At 39.3% G+C, this 25,149-nt stretch overlaps 1 protein-coding gene across 3 annotated transcripts in view; it reads left to right on the top strand.

Moving 5' to 3' along the window:
* LOC128686334 (pyruvate dehydrogenase phosphatase regulatory subunit, mitochondrial-like) overlaps window positions 1–25,149 on the top strand; it is a 191,793-nt gene that overhangs the window by 99,056 nt on the left and 67,588 nt on the right. For all 3 annotated transcript variants that reach the window (XM_070085839.1, XM_070085840.1, XM_070085838.1), the window contains exon 11: window positions 11,055–11,251. In XM_070085839.1, the coding sequence (XP_069941940.1) occupies window positions 11,055–11,251 (197 nt within the window). The remainder of the gene's footprint in view (window positions 1–11,054; window positions 11,252–25,149) is intronic.

Genomic DNA, 25,149 nt, shown 5'->3' with positions numbered 1-25,149 from the left:
TCGGTTTTCAATGTCTTTTTTCATCAAAATTTTGTCCCAGTTTTCGTACATCTGCTCGGTTTTCGTATGGTTGAAAATGGTCCGTACCAAACTCGTCCGCCTGCCCACATGACTCAGCCACTCATTTCCTGGAATCAAGTGCCCACGCAAAGCATCCCATGCATTCATGGCTCAGTATGCCTTTGTTTCAAGTTGAGTGAGCATTGCCCACGCATTCATCTGAAACATTTTGTAATAATTCATTGTTTTTTGTGTGACTGCTAAATAAGCCACCATGGGGTCAAAGAAAGTTCTGAGTGCCAGCCCTTTGATAAAGAAGAGGAGAAACATGATAGAATTCAAGAAAGAACTTGTAGCAAAGTACAGTGGAACCCTGGATTTCATCCACTGCGGATATCGTACAATTCGGATTTCAACCACTTTTTTGGGCAAAATTTTACCCTGAGTTTCGTACCCCCAGTCAGAAATCATCTGTATCAGATACATCTGCCCACCCGGGACGCGGCTGCTCACACGTATGTGACCCAGTCTGCCTCTGTCACTTGTTCAGTGAGCAGTACTCTACACGTTCATCTGAAACATTTTGTAATCCATTATTTTTTGTACACTTGCCATCCGACTTATGACCGAGTTCGGTTCCGAGAAACCGGTCGTAAGTCGAAATGGTCGTAAGTCGAACTTTACTACTGAATATCAACAAAACATTTTTGTAATGACTTTATTTTATTGTTTTATTTTGGTATTTCATGTTTTACTTTACTTTTTATGCTGTTAGTACTGCATTTTATACTGTAAGGTTTAGGATAAACACTGTGTACAACACAAATAGTTGTTTATTTCCCAGAAATTTGGCATAAAAAACACGGTCGTAAGTCGAGTGGTCGTAAGTTGAGCAGGTCGTAAGTCGGATGGTAGGTGTACTTGTTTATTGAGTGCAACTGCAAAATAAGCCACCATAGGGCCAAAGAAAGTTCCTAGTGCCAGCCCTTTGGTAAAAAATGTGAGAAACATGATTGAATTCAAGAAAGAGCTTGCAGCAAAATACGAAAGTGGCGTACGTGTGGCCGAGCTCACCAGGATGTATGGCAAGTCCAAATCAACAATCAGTTCCATCCTGGTGAAGAAAGTAGAAATCAAGGAAGCTGATGTTGCAAAAGGGGTAAATATGGTGATGAAACAGAGATCACAAAAATCGAAGATGTGGAGAAGTTGTTGTTGGTATGGATTAACAAAAAACAGTTAGTGGGAGATAGTGTTGTGGAGGGAATAATTTGCGAAAAGGCAAGGCAGTTGCATGCGGATCTCGTAAAGAAAATACCTGGAACAAGTGCTGTTGTTAGTGTCCCATTTTAGGCAAATCTTAAAGAGATGCCAGAAACAGCTCTCTGGACAGATTTTTTTGTGTAACAGGGGTCCAGTGACTCTCAAGCTAGTCCTAGTGCCAGTAAAAGACAAAGAAGGGAAGTAACCTCAGATAGGGCTTTGATACCTGAACTTCTTATAGAGGGGGATTTCCCTTCCAAACAATAACCTCTCCTCCCTCTCCCCTCCTTGCCTTCTTCCATACACCAACAAGAGTCTTCAGTAAAGGTATGTAATAGTGATTTAACCCTTAAACTGTCCAAACATAGATCTACAATCGTGCACGTAGAGCTGTGAACGTAGATCTATGTTCAATTTTACATTCTTATGTAAAAAAAAATTAGATCTACATTCAGAGCGCTACACGTGCAAACGTAGATCTACGTTTGGACAGTTTAACCCTTTGAGGGTTTTCGTCGTACTAGTACGTCTTACGCGTAGGGGTTTTTGATGTACTAGTACTCATAAATTCTAGCGACCTCAAATCTAGTGGGAGAAAGCTGGTAGGCCTTCATATGAAAGAATGGGTCTATGTGGTCAGTGTGCACAGTCTAAAAAAAATCCTGCAGCACACAGTGCATAATGAGAAAAAAAAAACTTTTTCCATTTTTTTTTAATAAATCAGCGACTTTGCAGTGTATTTTCGTATGGTATTTATTGTTGTATTCTAGTTTTCTTGGTCTCATTTTATAGAATGGAAGACATATTACTGAAATTGAGATGATTTTGACTGGTTTTACAATGAAAGGTGCCTTGAAATTGAGCTCAAAGTAGCAGAAATGTTCGATTTTTACCAAACTTCAAAAGTAAACAAATCGTGCCAAGCGTGCAATACACGTCAACTGGTGAGTCTAATATTCTTTCACAAGTGCACCAATAATATTTATACCATTTTTTACACTAATGCAGTAGTCTGCATAACAGTAAATCTTATATTTTTTGTGAGAATAAAAATTCAAAGTGGAAAGCAAAAGAATATAAGAGGGGCCTTGAGACGTGATTAATGACTAGAGGAAATGTCATTTTAGTGCCAGGAATGTCTTTCTTGTTTATTCTGGACCCTATTCCGAAATTGGCATCTTTTGAAATTTGTGTGAAATTGGCAAAATTGCTAAATTCTGACCACTGTACTGGATAGTTGAATTTATAAATGGGTGGTTTCTTGCACCCATTCGATAGAAAAAATGGAGTTCTAGCGAAATATTCATGTTTTTTGTCGACTAGTACAGTGAAATTGGCCGAAAATGGGGCTCAAAGTGGGCAAAATCGCCGATCCGTAAACATCGCCGAGACCGCTAACTTTGTGAGAGCATAATTCCGTAAGTTTTCTATCAAATTTCAAACTTTTGGTGTCGTTATGATCGGGAAAAGATTCTCTATCTTTTCATAAGAGAAAATAATTTTTTTTTTTTTTTAAATTTGGCCGACCCTGAGAACGAGTTTCGGAGAGGGCCTGTCGACCCTCAAAGGGTTAAGGGTTAAATATTCATTTATCCATTAAAATTAGTCATTTATATTTGTTTCTCATTGTTTTCTGTATGTAAAACTATAGTCATTCTCTATAAAATGTATTTTTTGTTAATATTTTTGGGTGTCTGGAACGGATTAATTGGATTTACATTATTTCTTATGGGAAATATTACTTTGGTTTTCTTCCATTTCGGATTTTGACCGATGTTCTGGAACGGATTAAGGACAAAAATTGGGCCGATCTCGCCAGGATGCATGAGAAGTCCTCATCAATGATCAGTTCCATCCTGGTGAAGAAAAAAGAACGCAAGGAGGCTGATGTTGCAAAAGGGGTAAATGTGCTAACGAAAACAGAGATCACAAACAATCGAAGATGTTGAGAAGTTGTTGTTGGTGTGGATCAATGAAAAACAGTGAGAGAGTGTTTTGGAGGTGATAATTTGCGAAGAGGCTAGGCAGTTGCATGCAGATCTCACAAAGAAAATGCCTGGAATGAGTGCTGCTGTTAGTGAATTTAAGGCCAGCAGAGGCTGGTTCGACAAATTCAAGAAGTGAACTGGCATACACAGTGTGGTAAGGCATGGCGAGGCTGGAAATTTGGACAAACGTGGGGCCGAAGAATTTGTTGATGACTTCATGGAGTACGTAGAGACTGAAGGATTCCTCCCCCAACAAGTCTTCAGTTGTGATGAAACAGGTCTATTTTGGAAGAAAATGGCAAAGAGGACCTACATCACACAGGAGGAAAAGGCACTGCCAGAACACAAGCCTATGAAGGATAGGCTAACTCTTTTGTTCAGTGGTAACACTAGTGGTTATTTCAGAGTGAAGCCTTTACTGGTGTATCACTCTGAAAATCCCTGAGTGTTCAAGAAAAACAATGTCATCAAGAGTAAATTGTATGTCATGTGGAAGGCTACCATAAGGCATGGGTCACGAGGCAAATTTTCATTGAGTGTGTCAATGAAGTGTTTGGCCAGAGTGTGAAGAAATACCTCCTGGAAAATCAGTTGCCACTTAAGTGCCTCCTGGTAATGGACAATGCTCCTGCTCATCCTCCAGGTTTGGAAGACCAATTGTTGGAGGAGTTCAGTTTCATCACAGTGAAGTTCTTGCCCCTATAATACCACTCCTCTCATCCAACCCATGGACCAGCAGGTCATTTCAAACTTCAAAAAACTATACACCAAAGCACTGTTTTGAAGGTTCTTTGAAGTGACCTCAGACACTGAATTGACCCTAAGAGAGTTCTGGAGGAATCACTTCAATATCCTCAATTACATAAGCCTTATAGATGAGGCTTGGCAGGGAGTGACTTCCAGGACGATGAACTCTGCTTGGAGAAAATTGTGGCCAGAATGTGTCCTCGAGAAGGATTTTGAAGGGTTTGAGACTGACCCTGACGACCCTACACCTGTTGTGGAATCTGTTGTGTCTTTGGGGAAGTCTATGGGGTTGGAAGTGAGTGGCCAGGATGTGGAAGAGTTGGTGGACAACCACAGGGAAGAGCTAACCACTGAAGAGCTGGAAGACCTACAACTGGAGCAGCAACAGACTGTAGCTGAGGAAATTGCTTCAGAGGAGGAGGAAGAGAGAGGGGAGAATGTGCCGCCTTCAGTGATTAACCCTTTCAGGGTTGGTGCCATACTTGTATACGCATAAATTCCAGCGTCTTCAAATCTAGTGAGAGAAAGCTGGTCGGCCTACATATGAAAGAATGGGTCTATGTGGTCAGTGTGCACAATATAAAAAAAATCCTTCAGCACACAGTGCATAATGAGAAAAAAAAAACTCCAACCGTGTTTTTGGTTTAAAACGGTGACTTTCCACTGTATTTTCGTAGGCTATTTATGGTTGTATTCTAGTTTTCCTGGTCTCATTTTATAGAATGGAAGACATATTACAGAAATTGAGATGATTTTTATTGGTTTCACAATGAAAAGTACCTTGAAATTGAGCTCAAAGTAGCAGAAATGTTTGATTTTTGCCAAAGTTCAAAAGTAAATAAAACAAGCCATGTATCCAATACACGTCAACTGGTGAGTCTAATATTCTTTCACAAGTGTGCTGATATTATTTCTACCAATTCTACACTATTTCTACACTAATGCAGTAGTCTGCATAACAGTAAATCTTCTATTTTTTGTGAGAATAAAAATTCAAAGTGGAAAGCAAAAGAAAAGTAACAGAGGCCTGGGGATGTGACTAATGAACAGAGGAAATGTTATTTTAGTGCCAGGAATGTCTGTCTTGTTTATTCTGGACCCTGTTTGGAAATTGGCATCTTTTGAAATTTGTGTCAAATTGGCAGAATTGCCAATTTTGGACCACTTTATTGGATAGTTGAAATCGGTAAATGGGTGGTTTCTTGTACTCATTCGATAGAAAAAATGAAGTTCTAGCGAAATAGTTATGATTTTTTTGACTGGTACATTGGAATTGGCCAAAAATAGGGCTCAAAGTGGGCGAAATCGCCGATGCGTAAACATTGGCGAGATCGCCAACTTTGCGAGAGCATAATTCCGTAAGTTTTCCATCAAATTTCATATGTTTGGTGTCATTATTATCAGGAAAAGATGATCATTTCATGAGAAAAAGTAATTTTTTTTTTTTTGACCCTGAGAATAAGTTTAGGAGAGGGCCTGCCGACCCTGAAAGGGTTAAGGACGTATGCAAAGTGGAATGAGTTGCAACGTTTTGTGGAGAAATATCACCCTAACGAAGCTGTTGCAAGCTGTGTCTGCAGCATGTTCAATGACAATGCCCTGTCCCATTTTAGGCAAATCTTAAAGAGATGCCAGAAACAGACCTCTCTGGACAGATTTTTTGTGCAACAGGGGTCCAGTGACTCTCAAGTTGGTCCTAGTGCCAGTAAAAGACAAAGAAGGGAAGTAACCCTAGATATGGCCTTGATACAGGTCGGCCATCACTAATCCAGCAATCAGTTATCCGGTTCCATCAGTAATCCTGCACTAATTTCGGCTAGCATAATTTCAAATTTCATTATTATACTGACTCAAATTTCATCATTATACTGACTCAGAAATTGTGCAGATGGTTGTAAATCCACAACAGTAAGCCAGTGGAGGAGAAAGCACTGATGAAAATGAAGATGTAGCAGAGAGAGTCTCAATTGATAGGTTAATTAACCCTTTGAAGGTTTTCGTCGTACTAGTACGTCTTACGCGTAGGGGTTTTTGACGTACTAGTACTCATAAATTCTAGCGGCCTCAAATCTAGTGGGAGAAAGCTGGTAGGCCTTCATATGAAAGAATGGGTCTAAGTGGTCAGTGTGCACAGTCTAAAAAAAATCCTGCAGCACACAGTGCATAATGAGAAAAAAAAAAACTTTGACCATTTTTTTTAATAAATCAGCGACTTTGCAGTGTATTTTCGTATGGTATTTATTGTTGTATTCTAGTTTTCTTGGTCTCATTTTATAGAATGGAAGACATATTACAGAAATTGAGATGATTTTGACTGGTTTTACAAAGAAAGGTGCCTTGAAATTGAGCTCAAAGTAGCAGAAATGTTCGATTTTTACCAAACTTCAAAAGTAAACAAATCGTGCCAAGCGTGCAATACACGTCAACTGGTGAGTCTAATATTCTTTCACAAGTGCACCAATAATATTTATACCATTTTTTACACTAATGCAGTAGTCTGCATAACAGTAAATCTTATATTTTTTGTGAAAATAAAAATTCAAAGTGGAAAGCAAAAGAATATAAGAGGGGCCTTGAGACATGACTAATGACTAGAGGAAATGTCATTTTAGTACCAGGAATGTCTTTCTTGTTTATTCTGGATCCTATTCGGAAATTGGCATCTTTTGAAATTTGTGTGAAATTGGCAAAATTGCTAAATTCTGACCACTGTACTGGATAGTTGAATTTCATAAATGAGTGGTTTCTTGCACCCATTCGATAGAAAAAATGGAGTTCTAGCGAAATATTCATGTTTTTTGTCGACTAGTACAGTGAAATTGGCCGAAAATGGGGCTCAAAGTGGGCAAAATCGCTGATGCGTAAACATTGCCGAGACCGCTAACTTTGCGAGAGCATAATTCCGTAAGTTTTCTATCAAATTTCAAACTTTTGGTGTCTTTATGATCGGGAAAAGATTCTCTATCTTTTCATAAGAGAAAATAATTTTTTTTTTTTTTTTTAAATTTGGCCGACCCTGAGAACGAGTTTCGGAGAGGGCCTGTCGACCCTCAAAGGGTTAAGTGTATTCTAACTTAACCACTATAATCCGGCAAACTCACTAATCCGGCACACTACAGGTCCCAGTGATGCACGATTAATGATGGCCGACCTGCACCTGAATTCCTTATGGACGGGGATTCCCCTTCCAAACAATAACCTCTCCTCCTCCCTCTCCCCTCCTCACTGTCTTCCATACGCCAACAAGAGTCTTCAATAAACTTAAAAGTGATGTTAAATGTTCATTTATCCATTTCATTAGTCATTTATATTTATTTCTCATAGTTTTCTGTATGTAAAACTATTGTTATTCTCTATAAAATGTATTTTTTGTTAATATATTTGGGTGCCTGGAACAGATTAATTGGATTTATATTTCTTATGGGAAATATTGCTTCAGTTTTCAGATGATTTGGTTTTCGTCAGACTTTTTTTTAACCAATTAATCACGAAAACTGAGGTTCCACTGTACATTTAAAATGCCCTAGAGCAATAAAATGCATGTACAGTACACTCATTACTTACCTTAAAATATTTGTAGTCCTAATGTAGAGTGAGAAGTGAGAAAACGAGATAAAATGAATAAACGAGAAAGTGAGAATGAGAGAGAATGAGAGAGAATGAGAGAGAATGAGAGAGAATGAGAGAGAATGAGAGAGAGAGAGAGAGAGAGAGAGAGAGAGAGAATGAGAGAGAGAATGAGAGAGAGAGAAAGAGAGAGAGAGACTGAGAGAGAGAGAGAGAATGAGAGAGAGAGAATGAGAGAGAGAGAATGAGAGAGAGAGAGAGAGAGAGAGAGAGAGAGTGTGTGTGTGTGTGTGTGTGTGTGTGTGTGTGAATGAATGAATGAGAGAGGACAGAGACACAGAGTATGTAAATAGCAGAGCAGCGTGTCTGGTTATGGTTGATACACGTTGAGTGTGTACAAGTTGTCTCCACGTTGGTACAGTAGAATAAACAAAGAGAAACACTCCCATTCTCATGTAACACACCATTCTTAGAAGGAATGACAGTGTGAGTGAAGGCATACAAAAGGAATAATTTTCTACAGTTACTCCCCAGTAATACTATTGTGTATACATATTGTTTGGTGTTGAACTATAGAAAACATTATTCTTTCGAACAATCTGACAGGACAACTGGAAAAACAGTGGGTTTATTTATCATGTTTATATGTTATGTAGCATGTTTATTATATAATTTTGAAAAAATATCGTAGATGGATTAATGAAAATGTCTATGTTAACGTAATATACGACATTAAATGTGCCTCAGAGTGATTAGTATTGTGTATTATTATTATTATTATTATTATTATTATTATTACTATTGTCATTATTAATATGGAATTTTCAAGACTAATAAGACACTCTTAGTAATTTTAACCCTTTCAGGGTCTGTCCCGTAGATCTACGGCTTTACGTTCAGGGTCCAAACCGTAGATCTGCGCCATGAGCTCAGCTCACTCTGATAAACTGTGAGTGGTACATTTGGGCCTAGATATGAGAGAATACATCTATGTGGTATGTGTGCACCACATAAAACAAATCCTGCAGCACACTGTGTATAATGAAAGAAAAAAACTGAGACCGTGATTTTCGATTAAAACAGCGACTTTGTAGTGTTTTTTAGTATGTTTTTTATAGCTGTATTTGCAATTTCTTGGTCTCATTTGATAGAATGGAAGACATATTACAGAAATAGAGATGAGATGATTTTGATTGGTTTTAGCACTGGAAATGGCTTGAAACTGAGCTCAAAGTAGCGGAAATGTTAAAGTTTTGCCGATGTTCAAGAGTAAACAAACGACCTCACACGTCTAATACACACCAGCTGGTGGGTCTAATATACATTCACAAATGTGGTGATGATATTTATACAATTATTACAATATTGCATAACAGTAAATCTTTTATTTTTTGGTGTGAATAAAAATTCATTATGTGAATAAAAAATCAAAATGGAATTTATTTGTAAAGCCTCAAAATGTAACTAATGAACAGAGGAAATGTTAGTTTAGCGTCAGGAATACCTACATTGTTTATTCTGGACCCTATTTTGAAATTGGAATATTTTGAATTTTGTGTTAAATTGGCCAAATTACCAATTTCCAATCACTTTATTTTGTAGTTGAAACAGTTGACTTGGCGATTTCTTGTGCTCAATCAATAGAATAGAAGTAATACTAGTGAAATAGCTAAGAATTTGGTCGACTGGAATAATGTAATTGGCTTAAAATGGGAGTCAAAGTCGGCAAAATCACCGATTTGTAAATATCGCTGATACATCTAAATTAGCAAGAGCATAATTTCGTCATTTTCCATCAAATTTCATACTTTTTGTTTTATTACCTTCACAAAAAGATTCTTTACCATTTCTTAAGAAAAAATAAGAATTTTTTTTTTTGAAAATTCTTGGACACGGGGGCACCACTTCAGATTTTGGCCTTTGACCCTGAAGGGGTTAATGTGTACCTGCATGCCAGCAGAGTGTGTAAGTTTATTTAGTTACTGGTACACTTAAGTATATTTATATTTATATGTATATATAAAATAACTTTAAAACACTTGAAATTTTAGAAAATTTCCAGACATAGTGGAGAGATGTGCTCTCAGAGAATGTAAACAAACCAGGTGGCGCGCGGTGACCATATTAGAGAGTCAGGTGGGGGAGCCATATAGCAGGATTTGGTTATATAGTGGAACTCTGGTTTTTGAACTTAATCTATTCCAGAAAGTCATTCTAAAACCAAAACGTGCAAAAACTGAATCAATATTTCCTATAAGAAAAAATGTAAATACAATTAATCCATTCCAGACACCCAAAAATATTCACAAAAAATTAATTTTTTAAAGAATAAGACACTAATATCAACTGCGGCTTATTTATTGATCTAATATGTCATAATAAACAATATAAATAGCAAAGAAACATGAAACACTCTTGAATGAATAAAATACATCATTACATATATGGCTAGTGGTGGCAGAGGCGGTGAGTTTGTTTGGAGGCAGGACAAAATGTTGATCTAATATGACATAATAAACAATATTAATAACATAGAAACATGATATATACTCTAGAATGAATAAAATATGTCATTACGTATGTGGAGTGGTGGTGGTGTTAGGTATAAAAGGGCCACTGACAGCATAACCATACATATAGTGTTGGTGGTGATGGCAGTGTTGTCAGTGGCCCTATATAACTCAAACAGCAATGGAGGAGTCAGATTCGTGTCATCGTTTTTCTGTCGCTTAATCGCTTAACTTACTTGCTACACTGTTAATGCTACACTTTATCGCTGGCTGGTGCTATAGCCTTTATTGACTCCTGCTGTTTTAGTATTATACATATCGTAGAATCACTGAAGAAGGCACATTCTCCCCTCTCTCTCAGCTCTTTACCAAAGGGCTGACTGGCACTAGGAACTTTCTTTGGGCCCATAGTGGCTTATTTCGCAGTCACAATTAATAAACAAGCACCAAAAACAAGGGATTATTACGAAATGTTTTGGAATGCCAAAGTAATGCTCACTCGACCAGTGACAGAGGCAGACTGAGACATGTAGTGGCGGCATCCCTGGGCGGGCAGATGAGTATAATATGTCCGATTACTGGATCAAGGTCTGATATCCAGAACAAAATTTCACACAAAAAATGGTCCTAAAACCGAAATGTCCGATAACTGGAGCATGCGAAAACCGGAGTCCCACCGTAATTTGAAATGCCTATATTACCGGAATGCCATAAAGTGGGGCCCTACTGTAGTGTGAATGAACCTTAAAGATTTAATTCAAGACAAATGATGTCCTAGGTGTAAATAGTAATGGCTTAAGACTGGAAACTATGAATTATAAAAAAATCTTCTGTGTATGTCAAAGATACAATTTTGACTTACTGATACTACCTTCCCTTGCTTTTCCCATAGCATTACTACATGTAATATAACTAACTAGAAAGGTGTGTATTGCAGGGGTTAATTTAAATTTATGAGATACTTTTCTTGCCATTACAGATTGATAATTATTTTGTAGCAGTTGGAATGAATGGCAACAATTTACAAGGTGGTGGTGGAGTAGGGCAAGCTATCGCCGAGTGGATCATGTATGGCTCATTGGCTACTGAAATGTTGCCATTTGATGTAAGGCGCTTCATTGATCTTCACAATAATCGGCGCTACCTCAAAGAAAGAACCAGGGAAGTTGTAGGAAGGTAGGGAATTCCTAATTTTATTTTATTTTTAAGGCGGGGTAGGGGTTGTCCTCGAAAGGGTTGGAGAGAGGGGGTAAAGGAGGTTTTGTGGGCAAGGGGCTTGGACTTCCAGCAAGCGTGCGTGAGCGTGTTAGATAGGAGTGAATGGAGACGAATGGTACTTGGGGCCTAACGATCTGTTGGAGTGTGAGCAGGGTAATATTTAGTGAAGGGATTCAGGGAAACCGGTTATTTTCATATAGTCGGACTTGAGTCCTGGAAATGGGAAGTACAATGCCTGCACTTTAAAGGAGGGGTTTGGGATATTGGCAGTTTGGAGGGATATGTTGTGTATCTTTATATGTGTATGCTTCTAGACTGTTGTATTCTGAGCACCTCTGCAAAAACAGTGATAATGTGCGAGTGTGGTGAAAGTGTTGAATGATGATGAAAGTATTTTCTTTTTGGGGATTTTCTTTCTTTTTTTGGGTCACCCTGCCTCGGTGGGAGACAGCCGACTTGTTGAAAAAAAAAAAAAAAAATTCTCCTTTATACCTGGGATTCTCATTAATGAAATGAACCTCAAGAAAATATGATTACTATATCGTGTAATAATTTTAGCATAGTGATATTTTGCTTATCATTACAGAGACTATTCAACAGCTAGGACAGTTGATATGTTGTACTGTGGAAGTGCAGAAATCTCTAAGGTTCCACATTAGATAATGGAGTACCTAGTTGAAAACACACGGAAGCTGAGGTGATCTTCATACCAAGATGATGATGCAGAAAGAACAGATGTAAAGAGAGCCCTTAGTTCGACCAGAGATTCAAGGTGGCAAAAATGAAAAGCTGTTAGAAGAGTGTAAAAATAGAGAAAGAAAAGGGCTGATGAGAATAGAGAAGTGAGCATATTGGCCAAATATTATTATGCTAGAGTGAGGAGAGAGGCTGAGAGGCACTTTGAGAATGACATAATAGCAAAGGTCAAGTCTGAACCAAAACTATTTCATAGCCACATCAGAAAAAAGATGACAGCAAAGGACCAAGTACAATGGACCCTCACCTAACGATATTAATTGATACCCGAGAACGAATATCGTTAGGCGAGTTTTTTAGCGTTAGCCGAGGCAAAAGTTAGCATTAAAATGTATCGTTAGGCAAATTTAACGTTATGCGATGCATTCGTTAGGCGAGGGTCCACTGTAATTTGACTGAATACGGAATGAGGAGAGCTCATGAAGAGCAAGAAGGAAGTCTGTGAAATGTTGATAAAATGATTTGAAGAGGTCTTCTCATTGGAAACCAGGAACAGGGAGCACTGACATGTACTGGATGACATCCACATAACAGGGAGAGATATAGACACTTGATGGACCTGGATACACCAGTGGCAATGTGACCTGACAATATGTCACCATGGAGTCTGTGAGAGGGTGCAGAAGCTTTGTCCAAGCCATTATCTATGAGCTATAGACAGGTCCTGCTTTACAGCATTTTGCTTTATGGCATTTCGCTAATGCAGTGGTTTTCAATTATATCCATTCTTCATTTATTCAGTCTTCATACAGTAAGTATATTCACCACTCGCTGTAAGCTAAGGACGAAAATATTTTAAGGTAGGTAATGTGTGTGCTGTATCAGTATTTTTTATGCCTAGCTCTATTGCTCACTTCATATATGATAGTGTAAACATGTTTTCAGGCTGTTATTATTTTCTTTTTTCTTTTTTTTAATACTTCGGTTGTCTCCCACCCGAAGCAGGGTGACCCAAAAAAAGAAAGAAGCACTTTCACCATCATTCACACACAATCACTGTCTTTGCAGAGGTGCACAGATATGACAGTTCAGATGTCACTCCAAACAACAAATATCCTGGACCCCTCCATTAACCCTTTGACTGTCGGTGTCGTATAAATACGTCTTACAAGCCAGTGTTTTTGACATATTAACCCTTAAACTGTCCACACGTAGATCTACGTTTGCACACGTAGCACTCCACACGTAGATCAACATTTTATTTTTCATTCCTTCAAATTTCGCACAATAGGCTTGAGTCGCCTAGACATGAAAGAATGGGTCTGTGCACTTAGTGTGTGCAGTATTAAAAAAATCTAGGAGCACTTAGTACCTTGTGAGAGCACCAGTTCAATTGAGCGCCAGCTAGAGCAAGTAGCGTGGTAAACACCGGGGATTTACTGATGCCATGTTGCATTAACACTCCCATTTTAAGAGGAAAGTAAAAATAGGTTAGATAAATACATGAGTGAGTGTGGGTGGGAGTGAGTTGGACCTGACTAGCTTGTGCTACTAGGTCTGATGTCATGCTCCTTCCTTCAATGGATGTGACCTGACTAGGTGAGCCATTGGTCTAAGCCAGGGGGGGGGAGGGTGACATGGACCTGCCTTGCCTGGGCCAGTAGGCACGCTGCAGTGTTCCTTCTTTCTTATGATCTTATGTATTCAGCAGGCTTGCCGGCTGGCTGACTTGCTTTGGCTGTCTCTCTGTCTATATCTGTCTCACATGCACACATAAGTACAGTTATTATACATAGTGTAAATTACCTAGGATAACCCAAAAATTCCAGGCAAAGATAGATAGACAGATGGACACACAAGTTCGTGTTTATCAGTGAAAACAAATAAAGCCAGGGTTCCCCTGAGTGCCATTTATCAAATGTCACTGAGCTAATAACAGTTGTCATGACACCATTCTTCAAGGAGAGTTTCATATACGTATACTCCAGGCAGACAGATAGACAGAGACAGATAGATAGACAGGCAGACAGACAGACAGACAGACAGACAGATAGACAGAGAGACAAGACATGTTTGTGTGTAACAGTGATAACAAATACAACGAGGGTTAGCTGGAGCAGTGGGCATTTATCAAATGTCACTTGGCTGTCAACAGTATAGGGATGCCTTTCATAACACCATGCTTCAAGGTATACACCAGGGTATCTAAAACATTGCTGGGACCTATAAATACTTTGTATATATTTCTAGACAATACTAAATAACCCAGGCAGATGTAAATATTCATCTGTCAATGTGATTTTGACTATTTGAGTACTATTTCAGTTCCAAATATTAGTGTCAGAACAAAGATTGGCTATGAAATCACAAGAACTATTATAAATGTAATTATCAGAACATAAAAAAATATATGAATAAAAATAAAAACGAGAAAAAAGGTATATCGGCAACACTTCTGCAAGCGGCAGGAGTCGATATTGCCATTAGGTGAGCATCCAGAGCCAACTTCATGGTCTTATATCTCGGTAAGTACTGACCCCCCAAAAATTTTTTTTATCCTATAACATATAGAAAAATGTGCTCGTGATTTAAAAAAAAAAATTATTTTTCAAAATATTCGGAGCGCCATGCGAGTGAACGTAGATCTACGTTTGGACAGTCTAACCCTTAAACTGTCCAAACGTAGATCTACATTGATGTGCATAGTGCTCCGAACATAGATCTACGTCCAATTTTACATGCTTTCCAATGGAGAAAATCAAGATCGGAGCACTATGCATGTCAATTGGACAGTTTAAGGGTTAAGGGTTAATATGCCAAAATTCTAGTGGCTTCAAATCAAGTGGGAGGAAGCTGGTAGGCCCACATGTGAGAGAATGGGTCTGTGTGGTCATTGTGCACAGTATAAACAAAATCCTGCAGTATGCAGTGCATAATAAAAAAAAAAACTCTGACCGTGTTTTTGGATTAAAACACTGAATTTGAGGTGTATTTTCACATAGTATTTATGGTTGTATTCTCGTTTTCTTGGTCTCATTTGATAGAATGGAAGACATGTTACAGAAATAGAGATGATTTTGATTGGTTTCACTATGAAAAGGACCTTGAAATTGAGCTCAAAGTAGCAGAAATGTTCGATTTTTGCTGATGTTCAAGAGTAAACAAATGATGTTGCATTCTTGTAAGTGTCCAATTAGCCATTCTAATACACAGTCACGAATGGGTTGACATTATTTATACAATTATTACAATAATACAGTAGTCTGCATAACAGTAAATCTTCTATTTTTTGTGTGAATAAAAATTCAAAATAGAAAGCAAGAGTAATGTAAGAGGGGCCAGGATGTCATGTGGGTTTTCGATAACTTGGATGGGGTAAGAATACTCACGTAGGCTGGTAGTACGTATAATATAACGGAAAGTATGGGAAGCTCCAACAGCCGACCTGCCTCTCTCTAGTTTGTAGTAGCTGTATGTCGGGACGACATATGTTAGCGTCGCCGAGCTCTCAGTAGTAGTACCAGTTCCTAGTAACCAGTTACCAGTAACCAGTGTACCAGTAGATGACTCACTACCAACCGTCTGCATGAATCATTGGCTGTATTCATATTGCTGCTGACCATAGCAGGATTTCAAACACCCCTCACCCTGTAGGCACTTGTGGGTCAGTCGAAGATAGGGAGCAGAGAGAGGCATGTTGGCTGTTGGTGCTTCCCATACTTCCCGTTATATATTATACGTACAAACCAGCCTATGTGAGTATTTTTACCCCATCCACGTTATCGAAACCCACATGACAAGGAGACATGACTAATGAACAGAAAAAATGTTATTTTAGTGCCAGGAATGCCTGCATTGTTTATTCTGGACCCTGTTTTGAAATTGGCATCTTTTTTAATTTGTGTGAAATTGGCCAAATTGCCAATTTTTTACCACTTTATTGGGTAGTTGAAATCGGCAAATGGGCGATTTCTTGTACTCACTTGAGAGAACAAATGGAGTTCTAAAGAAATAGCTATGAGTTTTGTTGACTGGAACAATGGAATTGGCCAAAAATAGGGCTCAAAGTGGGCAAAATCACCAATGCATATGTATCGTTGAGATTGCTAACTTCGCGAGAACGTAATTTCGCAATTTTTCCAACAAATTTAGTACTTTTGGTGTCATTACGATCGTGAAAAAATTGTCCTTTCATAAGAAAAACAATTTTTTTTTTCGAATATTTTGCGACACACAGAGACACTTCAGGATTTGGGGTCTCAACAGTCAAAGGGTTAAAATGCAGTCATGCAATCAAAACTTCTTTTATCCCTTACCCCTTCTCCTCTCCACTACAAATTTATACACCCTCCAAGTCATCCTGTTTTGCTCCATCCTCTCTAAATGACTAAACCACCTCAACAACCCTTCCTCAGCCCTCTGACTAATACGCACTTTTAGTAATTCCACACCTCACTTCCACACTAAAACTCTCGGCATAATATTTAAATCACACATTGCCCTTAAACATGACATCTCCACTGCTTCCAGTCTCCACTTTGCTGCAGCATTTACAACCCATGCTTCACACTCATATAAGAGTGTTGGTACCACTATACTCTCATACATTCCCTTCTTTGCCTCCAAGGACAACTGTAGACAGCCTATACTGTCTCCCAGCTGAGTTCATATTCTACAGCACTATGGTGCTATCATCTCTAGGCCTGCCTAGCTCAGTGAGACGCAATGCCCCCTTGGTCTCACTTGGCGGCCTCTTCTCCTAGGAACAACAGCTCTCTGCCTATCTCTAGGTACCTTCCCCTCTTTCATACATTTATTAAACAAAAATATCAACCACTTCAACACTATATCTCCTCCTGCTTTTAATATTTCTATCTTGATCCTGTCAGTTCCAGCTGCTTTAACCCCTTCCATTCTATGTAATGCCTCATGCACTTCCCCCACACTCACATCCTGCTTTTCTTCACTCCTAAAAGATGTTATATCCCCCTGGCCAGCACATGAAATTACTGCCTCCCTTTCTTCATCGACATTTAAAAATTCCTCAAAATATTCCTGCCAGCTACCCAATGCCTTCAGCTCCCCATCTACTAACTCCCCTAGTCTGTTTATAACTGACAAATCCATTCGTTCCATAGTATTTCTTAACTTGTTTATCTCCGAATGTTTTTTCCTATTCTCAGCAAAATTTCATGACAGTGCCTCTCCCACTCTATCATTTGCTCTCCTTTTACACTTTCAGCACTCTCTTCACCTGTCTTTGACTCTCCATATACTCCACCCTTCTTATATCACTTCTGCTTTTTCTCTTTTATCACACCCTTTACCTTGTGATTCCTCTTTCCTCCCACACCCACCCTCCTGTAGCCACAAACTTCTGCCCCACATTCTAACACTGCATTTTTAAAACTATCTCACCCTCTTCAACTCCCACACTATCTATACTCTCACTAGCCAACCTTTCTCCCAATACTTGCTCATATCTCACCCTAACTTCCTCCTCCCTTAGTTCATAATCTTTCACCTCTCTATTACTTGTTGTTCCCTTTTCCTTTTTGCCCCATCTACCTCTTACTCTAACTGTAGCTACAACTAAATAATGATCCAATATATCTGTTGTGCCCCGATAAATATGCATATCCAATACATAATCTAACAAACTACTTTCATCATGTGCTATGTTATATTGTGTGTACTTATTTATCCTCTTTTTTTCTTAAAAATGTATTACTTATTACCAAACCTCTTTCTATACATAGTTCAATTAAAGGGCCACTATTTTCATTTTTATTTACCCCTGGCACTACAAACTTGCCTACTACTTCCTCCACAACAGTTTTACCCACTTTAGCATGTAGGTCACCCACCACAAGTACTCTTTAACTTGGTTCAAAACTCCCTAAGCACCCACTCAACATCTCCCCCCCTCCCCCCAAAAAAAGTATATATATGCATGTATATACTATAATGTGTTTTTTTTTTTTTTCAACACGTTGGCCGTCTCCCACAGAGGCAGGGTGACCCAAAGAGAAAGAAAATCCCCAAAAAGAAAAAAAACTTTTATCATCATTCAACACTTTCATTTCACTCACACATAATCACTGTTTTTGCAGAGGTGCCCAGAATACAACAGTTTAGAAGTATACGTATAAAAACACACAACATATCTCTCCAAACTGCCAGTATCCCAAACCCCTCCTTTAGAGTGCAGGCATTGTACTTCCCATTTCCAGGACTCAAGTCTGGTTATATAAAATAACCAGTTTCCCTGAATCCCTTCACTAAATATTACCCTGCTCACACTCCAACAGATCATCAGGTCCCAAATATCATTTGTCTCCATTCACTCCTATCTAACACGCTCACGCATGCTTGCTGGAAGTCCAAACCCCTCGCCCACAACACCTCCTTTACCCCCTCCCTCCAACCTTTTCGAGGATGACCCCTACCCCGCCTTCCTTCCCCTATAGATTTATATGCTTTCCATGTCATTCTACTTTGATCCATTCTCTCTAAATGACCAAACCACCTCAACAAGCCCTCTTCAGCCATCTGACTAATACTTTTATTACTCCACACCTTCTCCTAATTTCCACACTCCGAATTTTCTGCATAATATTTACACCACACATTGCCCTTAGGCAGGACATCTCCACTGCCTCCAACCGCCTCCTTGCTGCAGCATTTACAACCCAAGCTTCACACCCATATAAGAGTGTTGGTACTACTATTCTTTCATACATTCCCTTCTTTGCCTCCATAGATAACGTTTTTTTACTCCACATATACGTACCTCAACGCACCACTCACCTTTTTTCCCTCATCAATTCTATGATTAACCTCATCCTTCATAAATCCATCCGCCGACACGTCAACTCCCAAGTATCTGAAAACATTCACTTCTTCCATACTCCTCCTCTCCAATTTGATATCCAATTTTTCTTTATCTAAATCATTTGACACCCTCATCACCTTACTCTTTTCTATGTTCACTTTCAGCTTTCTACCTTTACACACATTCCCAAACTCATCCACTAACCTTTGCAATTTTTCTTTAGAATCTCCCATAAGCACAGTATCATCAGCAAAAAGTAACTGTGTCAATTCCCATTTTGAATTTGATTCCCCAAAATTTAATCCCACCCCTCTCCCGAACACCCTAGCATTTACTTCCTTTACAACCCCATCTATAAATATATTAAACAACCATGGTGACATTACACATCCCTGTCTAAGACCTACTTTTACCGGGAAATAGTCTCCCTCTCTTCTACACACCCTAACCTGAGCTTCACTATCCTCATAAAAACTCTTTACAGCATTTAATAACTTACCACCTATTCCATATACTTGCAACATCTGCCACATTGCTCCTCCATCCACTCTATCATATGCCTTTTCTAAATCCATAAATGCAATAAAAACTTCCCTACCTTTATCTAAATACTGTTCACATATATGCTTCAATGTAAACACTTGATCTACACATCCCCTACCCACTCTGAAACCTCCTTGCTCATCCGCAATCCTACATTCTGTCTTACCTCTAATTCTTTCAATTATAACCCTACCGTACACTTTTCCTGGTATACTCATTAAGCTTATTCCTCTATAATTTTTACAGTCTCTTTTGTCCCCTTTCCCTTTATATAAAGGGACTATACATGCTCTCTGCCAATCCCTAGGTACCTTCCCCTCTTTCATACATTTATTGAACAAAAGTACCAACCACTCCAACACTATATCCCCCCCTGCTTTTAACATTTCTGTCATAATCCCATCAGTTCCAGCTGCTTTACCCCCTTTCATTTTACGTAATGCCTCACGTACCTCCCCCACACTTACATTCTGCTCTTCTTCACTCCTAAAAGATGGTATACCTCCCTGACCAGTGCATGAAATTACTGCCTCTGTTTCTTCCTTAACATTTAAAAGTTCCTCAAAATATTCTCGCCATCTACCTAATACCTCCATCTCCCCATCTACTAACTCCCCTACTCTGTTTTTAACTGACAAATCCATATTTTCCCTTGGCTTTCTTAACTTGTTTAACTCACTCCAAAATTTTTTCTTATTTTCATTAAAATTTCTTGACAGTGCCTCTCCCACTCTATCATCTGCTCTCCTTTTGCACTCTCTCACCACTCTCTTTACCTTTCTTTTACTCTCCATATATTCTGCTCTTCTTATAACACTTCTGCTTTGTAAAAACCTCTCATAAGCTACCTTTTTCTCTTTTATCACACCCTTTACTTCATCATTCCACCAATCACTCCTCTTTCCTCCTGCACCCACCCTCCTATAACCACAAACTTCTGCCCCACATTCTAATACTGCATTTTTAAAACTATTCCAACCCTCTTCAACCCCCCCATTACTCATCTTTGCACTATCCCACCTTTCTGCCAATAGTCGCTTATATCTCACCCGAACTTCCTCCTCCCTTTGTTTATACACTTTCACCTCCCTCTTACTTGTTGTTGCCACCTTCCTCTTTTCCCATCTACCTCTTACTCTAACTGTAGCTACAACTAAATAATGATCCGATATATCAGTTGCCCCTCTATAAACATGTACATCCTGGAGCCTACCCATCAACCTTTTATCCACCAATACATAATCTAATAAACTACTTTCATTACGTGCTACATCATACCTTGTATATTTATTTATCCTCTTTTTCATAAAATATGTATTACTTATTACCAAATTTCTTTCTACACATAGCTCAATTAAAGGCTCCCCATTTACATTTACCCCTGGCACCCCAAATTTACCTACTACTCCCTCCATAACATTTTTACCCACTTTAGCATTGAAATCCCCAACCACCATTACTCTCACACTTGATTCAAAACTCCCCACGCATTCACTCAACATTTCCCAAAATCTCTCTCTCTCCTCTACACTTCTCTCTTCTCCAGGTGCATACACGCTTATTATAACCCACTTTTCACATCCAATCTTTATTTTACTCCACATAATCCTTGAATTTATACATTTATAGTCCCTCTTTTCCTGCCATAGCTTATCCTTCAACATTATTGCTACTCCTTCTTTAGCTCTAACTCTATTTGAAACCCCTGACCTAATCCCATTTATTCCTCTCCACTGAAACTCTCCCACCCCCTTCAGCTTTGTTTCACTTAAAGCCAGGACATCCAGCTTCTTCTCATTCATAACATCCACAATCATCTCTTTCTTATCATCTGCACAACATCCACGCACATTCAGACTTCCCACTTTGACAATTTTCTTCTTATTCTTTTTAGTAATCTTTACAGGAAAAGGGGTTACTAGCCCATTGTTCCCGGCATTTTAGTTGACTTTTACAACACGCATGGCTTACGGAGGAAAGATTCTTATTCCACTTCCCCATGGATATAAAAGGAAAATTAATAAGACCAAGAACTATTAAGATAAAATCAAAGAAAACTCAGATGAGTGTGCATAAATAAATGTGTATATGTATGTGTAGTGTGACCTAAGTGTAAGTAGAAGTAGCAAGACATGCTACTTATATACATGTATACATATATATATCTTTCTTTCAACACACCGGCCGTATCCCACCGAGGTGGGGTGGCCCAAAAGGAAAAACAAAAGTTTCTCCTTTTACATTTAGTAATATATACAGGAGAAGAGGTTACTAGCCCCTTGCTCCCGGCATTTTAGTCGCCTCTTACAACACGCATGGCTTACGGAGGAAGAATTCTGTTCCACTTCCCCATGGAGATAAGAGGAAATAAACAAGAATAAGAACTAGAAAGAAAATAGAAGAAAACCCAGAGGGGTGCGTATATATGTGCTTGTACATGTATGTGTAGTGTGACCTAAGTGTAAGTAGAAGTAGCAAGACGTACCTGAAATCTTGCATGTTTATGAGACAGAAAAAAGGACACCAGCAATCCTACCATCATGTAAAACAATTACAGGCTTTCGTTTTACACTCACTTGGCAGGACGGTAGTACCTCCCTGGGCGGTTGCTGTCTACCAACCTACTACCTATAATATATATATATATACGTATATATATATATATATAATTTTTTTTTCAACAAGTCGGCTGTCTCCCACCGAGGCAGGGTGACCCAGAAAGAAAGAAGATCTCCAAAAAGAAAATACTTTCATCATCATTCAGCGCTTTCACCTCACTCACACATAATCACTGTTTTTGCAGAGGTGCTCAGAACACAGCAGTTTAGAAGCATATACGTATAAAGATACACAACATATCCCTCCAAACTGCTAATATCCCAAAACCCCTCCTTTAGAGTGCAGGCATTGTACTTCCCATTTCCAGGACTCAAGTCCGGCGATATAAAAATAACCGGTTTCCCTGAATCCCTTCACTAAATATTACCCTGCTCACACTCCAACAGATCGTCAGGTCCCAAATACCATTCGCCTCCATTCACTCCTATTGAACAAGCTCATGCATGCCTGCTGGAAGTCCAAGCCCCTCGCCCACAAAACCTCCCTTACCCCTTCCTTCCAACCTTTTCGAGGACGACCCATATTCCGCCTTCCTTCTACAGATTTAAATGCTCTCCATGTCATTCTACTTTGATCTATTCTCTCTAAATGACCAAACCACCTCAACAACCCCTCTTCAGCCCTCTGACTAATACTTTTATTAACTCCACACCTTCTCCTAATTTCCACACTGAATTTTCTGCATAATATTTACACCACACATTGCCCTTAGACAGGACATCTCCACTGCCTCCAACTGCCTCCTCGCTGCTGCATTCACAACCCAAGCTTCACACCCATATAAAAGTGTTGGTACTACTATACTTTCATACATTCCCTTCTTTGCCTCCATAGATAACGTTTTTTGACTCCACATATACCTCAACGCACCACTCACCTTTTTTCCTTCATCAATTCTATGATTAACCTCATCCTTCATAAATCCATCCACCGACATGTCAACTCCCAAGTATCTGAAAACATTCACTTCTTCCATACTCCTCCTCCCCAATTTGATATCCAATTTTTCTTTATCTAAATCATTTGATACCCTCATCACCTTACTCTTTTCTATGTTCACTTTCAACTTTCTACCTTTACACACACCCAAACTCATCCACTAAACTTTGCAATTTTTCTTTAGAATCTCCCATAAGCACAGTATCATCAGCAAAAAGTAACTATGTCAACTCCAATTTTGTATATAGTTGCTTATATTTCAACCGAACTTCCTCCTTCCTTAGTTTATACACTTTCACTTCCCTCCTACTTGTTGTTGCCACCTTCCTCTTGTCCCATCTACCTCTTACTCTAACTGTAGCTACAACTAAATAATGATCTGATATATCAGTTGCCCCTCTATAAACATGTACATCCTGGAGCCTACCCATTAACCTTTTATCCACCAATACATAATCTAACAAACTACTTTCATTATGTGCTACATCATACCTTGTACAATTATTTATCCACTTTTTCATAAAATACGTATTACTTATTACCAAATCTCTTTCTACACACACACACACACACACACACACACACACACACACACACACACATTTGATACCCCACACACACACACGTAGTGTAGTGGGTCGCAAGCGCCAGGCTCCGAGAATCTTAGTGCTTTTAGGGCGTGTTTTAGCAGCTAGAAGCAACCAGTGTTAGTGACAACGTCAGTGAACAACCCTACAAGTGATAACCAAAGTATTAGCAAAAATAAATAAAGTAAAGGCGAGAGAAAGCCTGAAATTATACAACAAAATTTCAAAGTGCCAGTTCGTTGAGGCCTAGTTGGCACCTGTTGCCACATTGTTACACATAACAAAGTACAAAGCGAGTGACTAAAGAGAAAAGATCAAATAGAATTCAGAGAGGGTGGCTAACGACAAACTGTGATGTAGCACACAGCGTGAACAAGCTAGCCCGAAAGGGGATATATATATATATATATATACACATACATATACATAAAAATATATATAAGCAGAGGTGGTGGCAGCAGTAGGCCTGAGGGAGTAGAGCCGCCATAACAGGTTGGGTGTCATCACAAATAAGAAGTGTACTTACCAAAAGTGAAGTGTAAATTATAAAAGTAGCAGTATACAAGTGATAAGTGTGGTAAATGAGGACTCAAAAGGGCAACGAGAAAAGAATAGCTGAAGAAGTCAGCGGCGGAAGGGCGAGGTGCACGAGTCATCGTACAGCGAGCATCGTACAGCGAGCATCGTACATCAGGCATCTGGATGGACGTCCCCTCTGAGGAGTAACGTACAAATCACCTGTTTGTGGTTGGCGGGAAGTTTTGAGTGGTAGAGCCGGCCCTACGGTCACTGGTAGCTCGCTATCTAAACCCTGCTCCAGAGGGATTATCATACACACAACACCTAGCAGTAGTAGGAAGATAAAATTTGTAGGAGCAAGGAATAGGCAGGAGGATTAAGTCATGGCTAATGGGACTACAGCCCTGACAACAGTTTTGAGAGATAATGTTTTAGGACACTAAGACAGTACAATCTGAGAAGCAAGTATTGGGTACACATGTAGTAAAAGGTAGTACATAACTGGGTGAAAGAATGACTTGTTAACACACGCTAGTATTATAATTATTAGAATTACTCTCAGTGTTAATGGTATCTTATTAGTATTACGGATACACAGAGGTGAATTGTATTTCTGGGACATATAAACAACTGATGTGCTCACACACACACGCGCGCACACACATACACTCGGGGCCAGGAGCTGAGTCTCGACCCCTGTAACCACAACTAGGTGAGTACACACAGCTGATCCTTGGAATTTGACCGCGTCCCCTCACCCCCCCCCACACACCTTTCCCTCCCCCACAGACCTTCCCCTCCCCGCTCTTGCCTTCACTCCCTCCTATCTTTTCCTTCCCTCGCGTTTCTCTCTCTCATAGCCTTTTTCCCTACTCTCTCTCTCTCTCTCTCTCTCTCTCTCTCTCTCTCTCTCTCTCTCTCTCTCTCTCTCTCTCTCTCTCTCTCTCTCTCTCTCTCTCTCTCTCTCTCTCTCCCTCTCTCTCTTCCTCTCTCTCTCCCTCTCTCTCTCCCTCTCTCTCTCCCTCTCTCTCTCTCCCTCTCTCTCCCCCTCTCTCTCCCTCTCTCTCTTCCTCTCTCTCTTCCTCTCTCTCTTCCTCTCTCTCTTTCTCTCTTCCTCT

Source organism: Cherax quadricarinatus, chromosome 17 (genome assembly GCF_038502225.1).
Source record: "Cherax quadricarinatus isolate ZL_2023a chromosome 17, ASM3850222v1, whole genome shotgun sequence".
In the NCBI taxonomy this organism is placed as follows: Eukaryota; Metazoa; Arthropoda; class Malacostraca; order Decapoda; family Parastacidae; genus Cherax; species Cherax quadricarinatus.
This window is presented reverse-complemented; position numbering and strand designations above follow the sequence as displayed.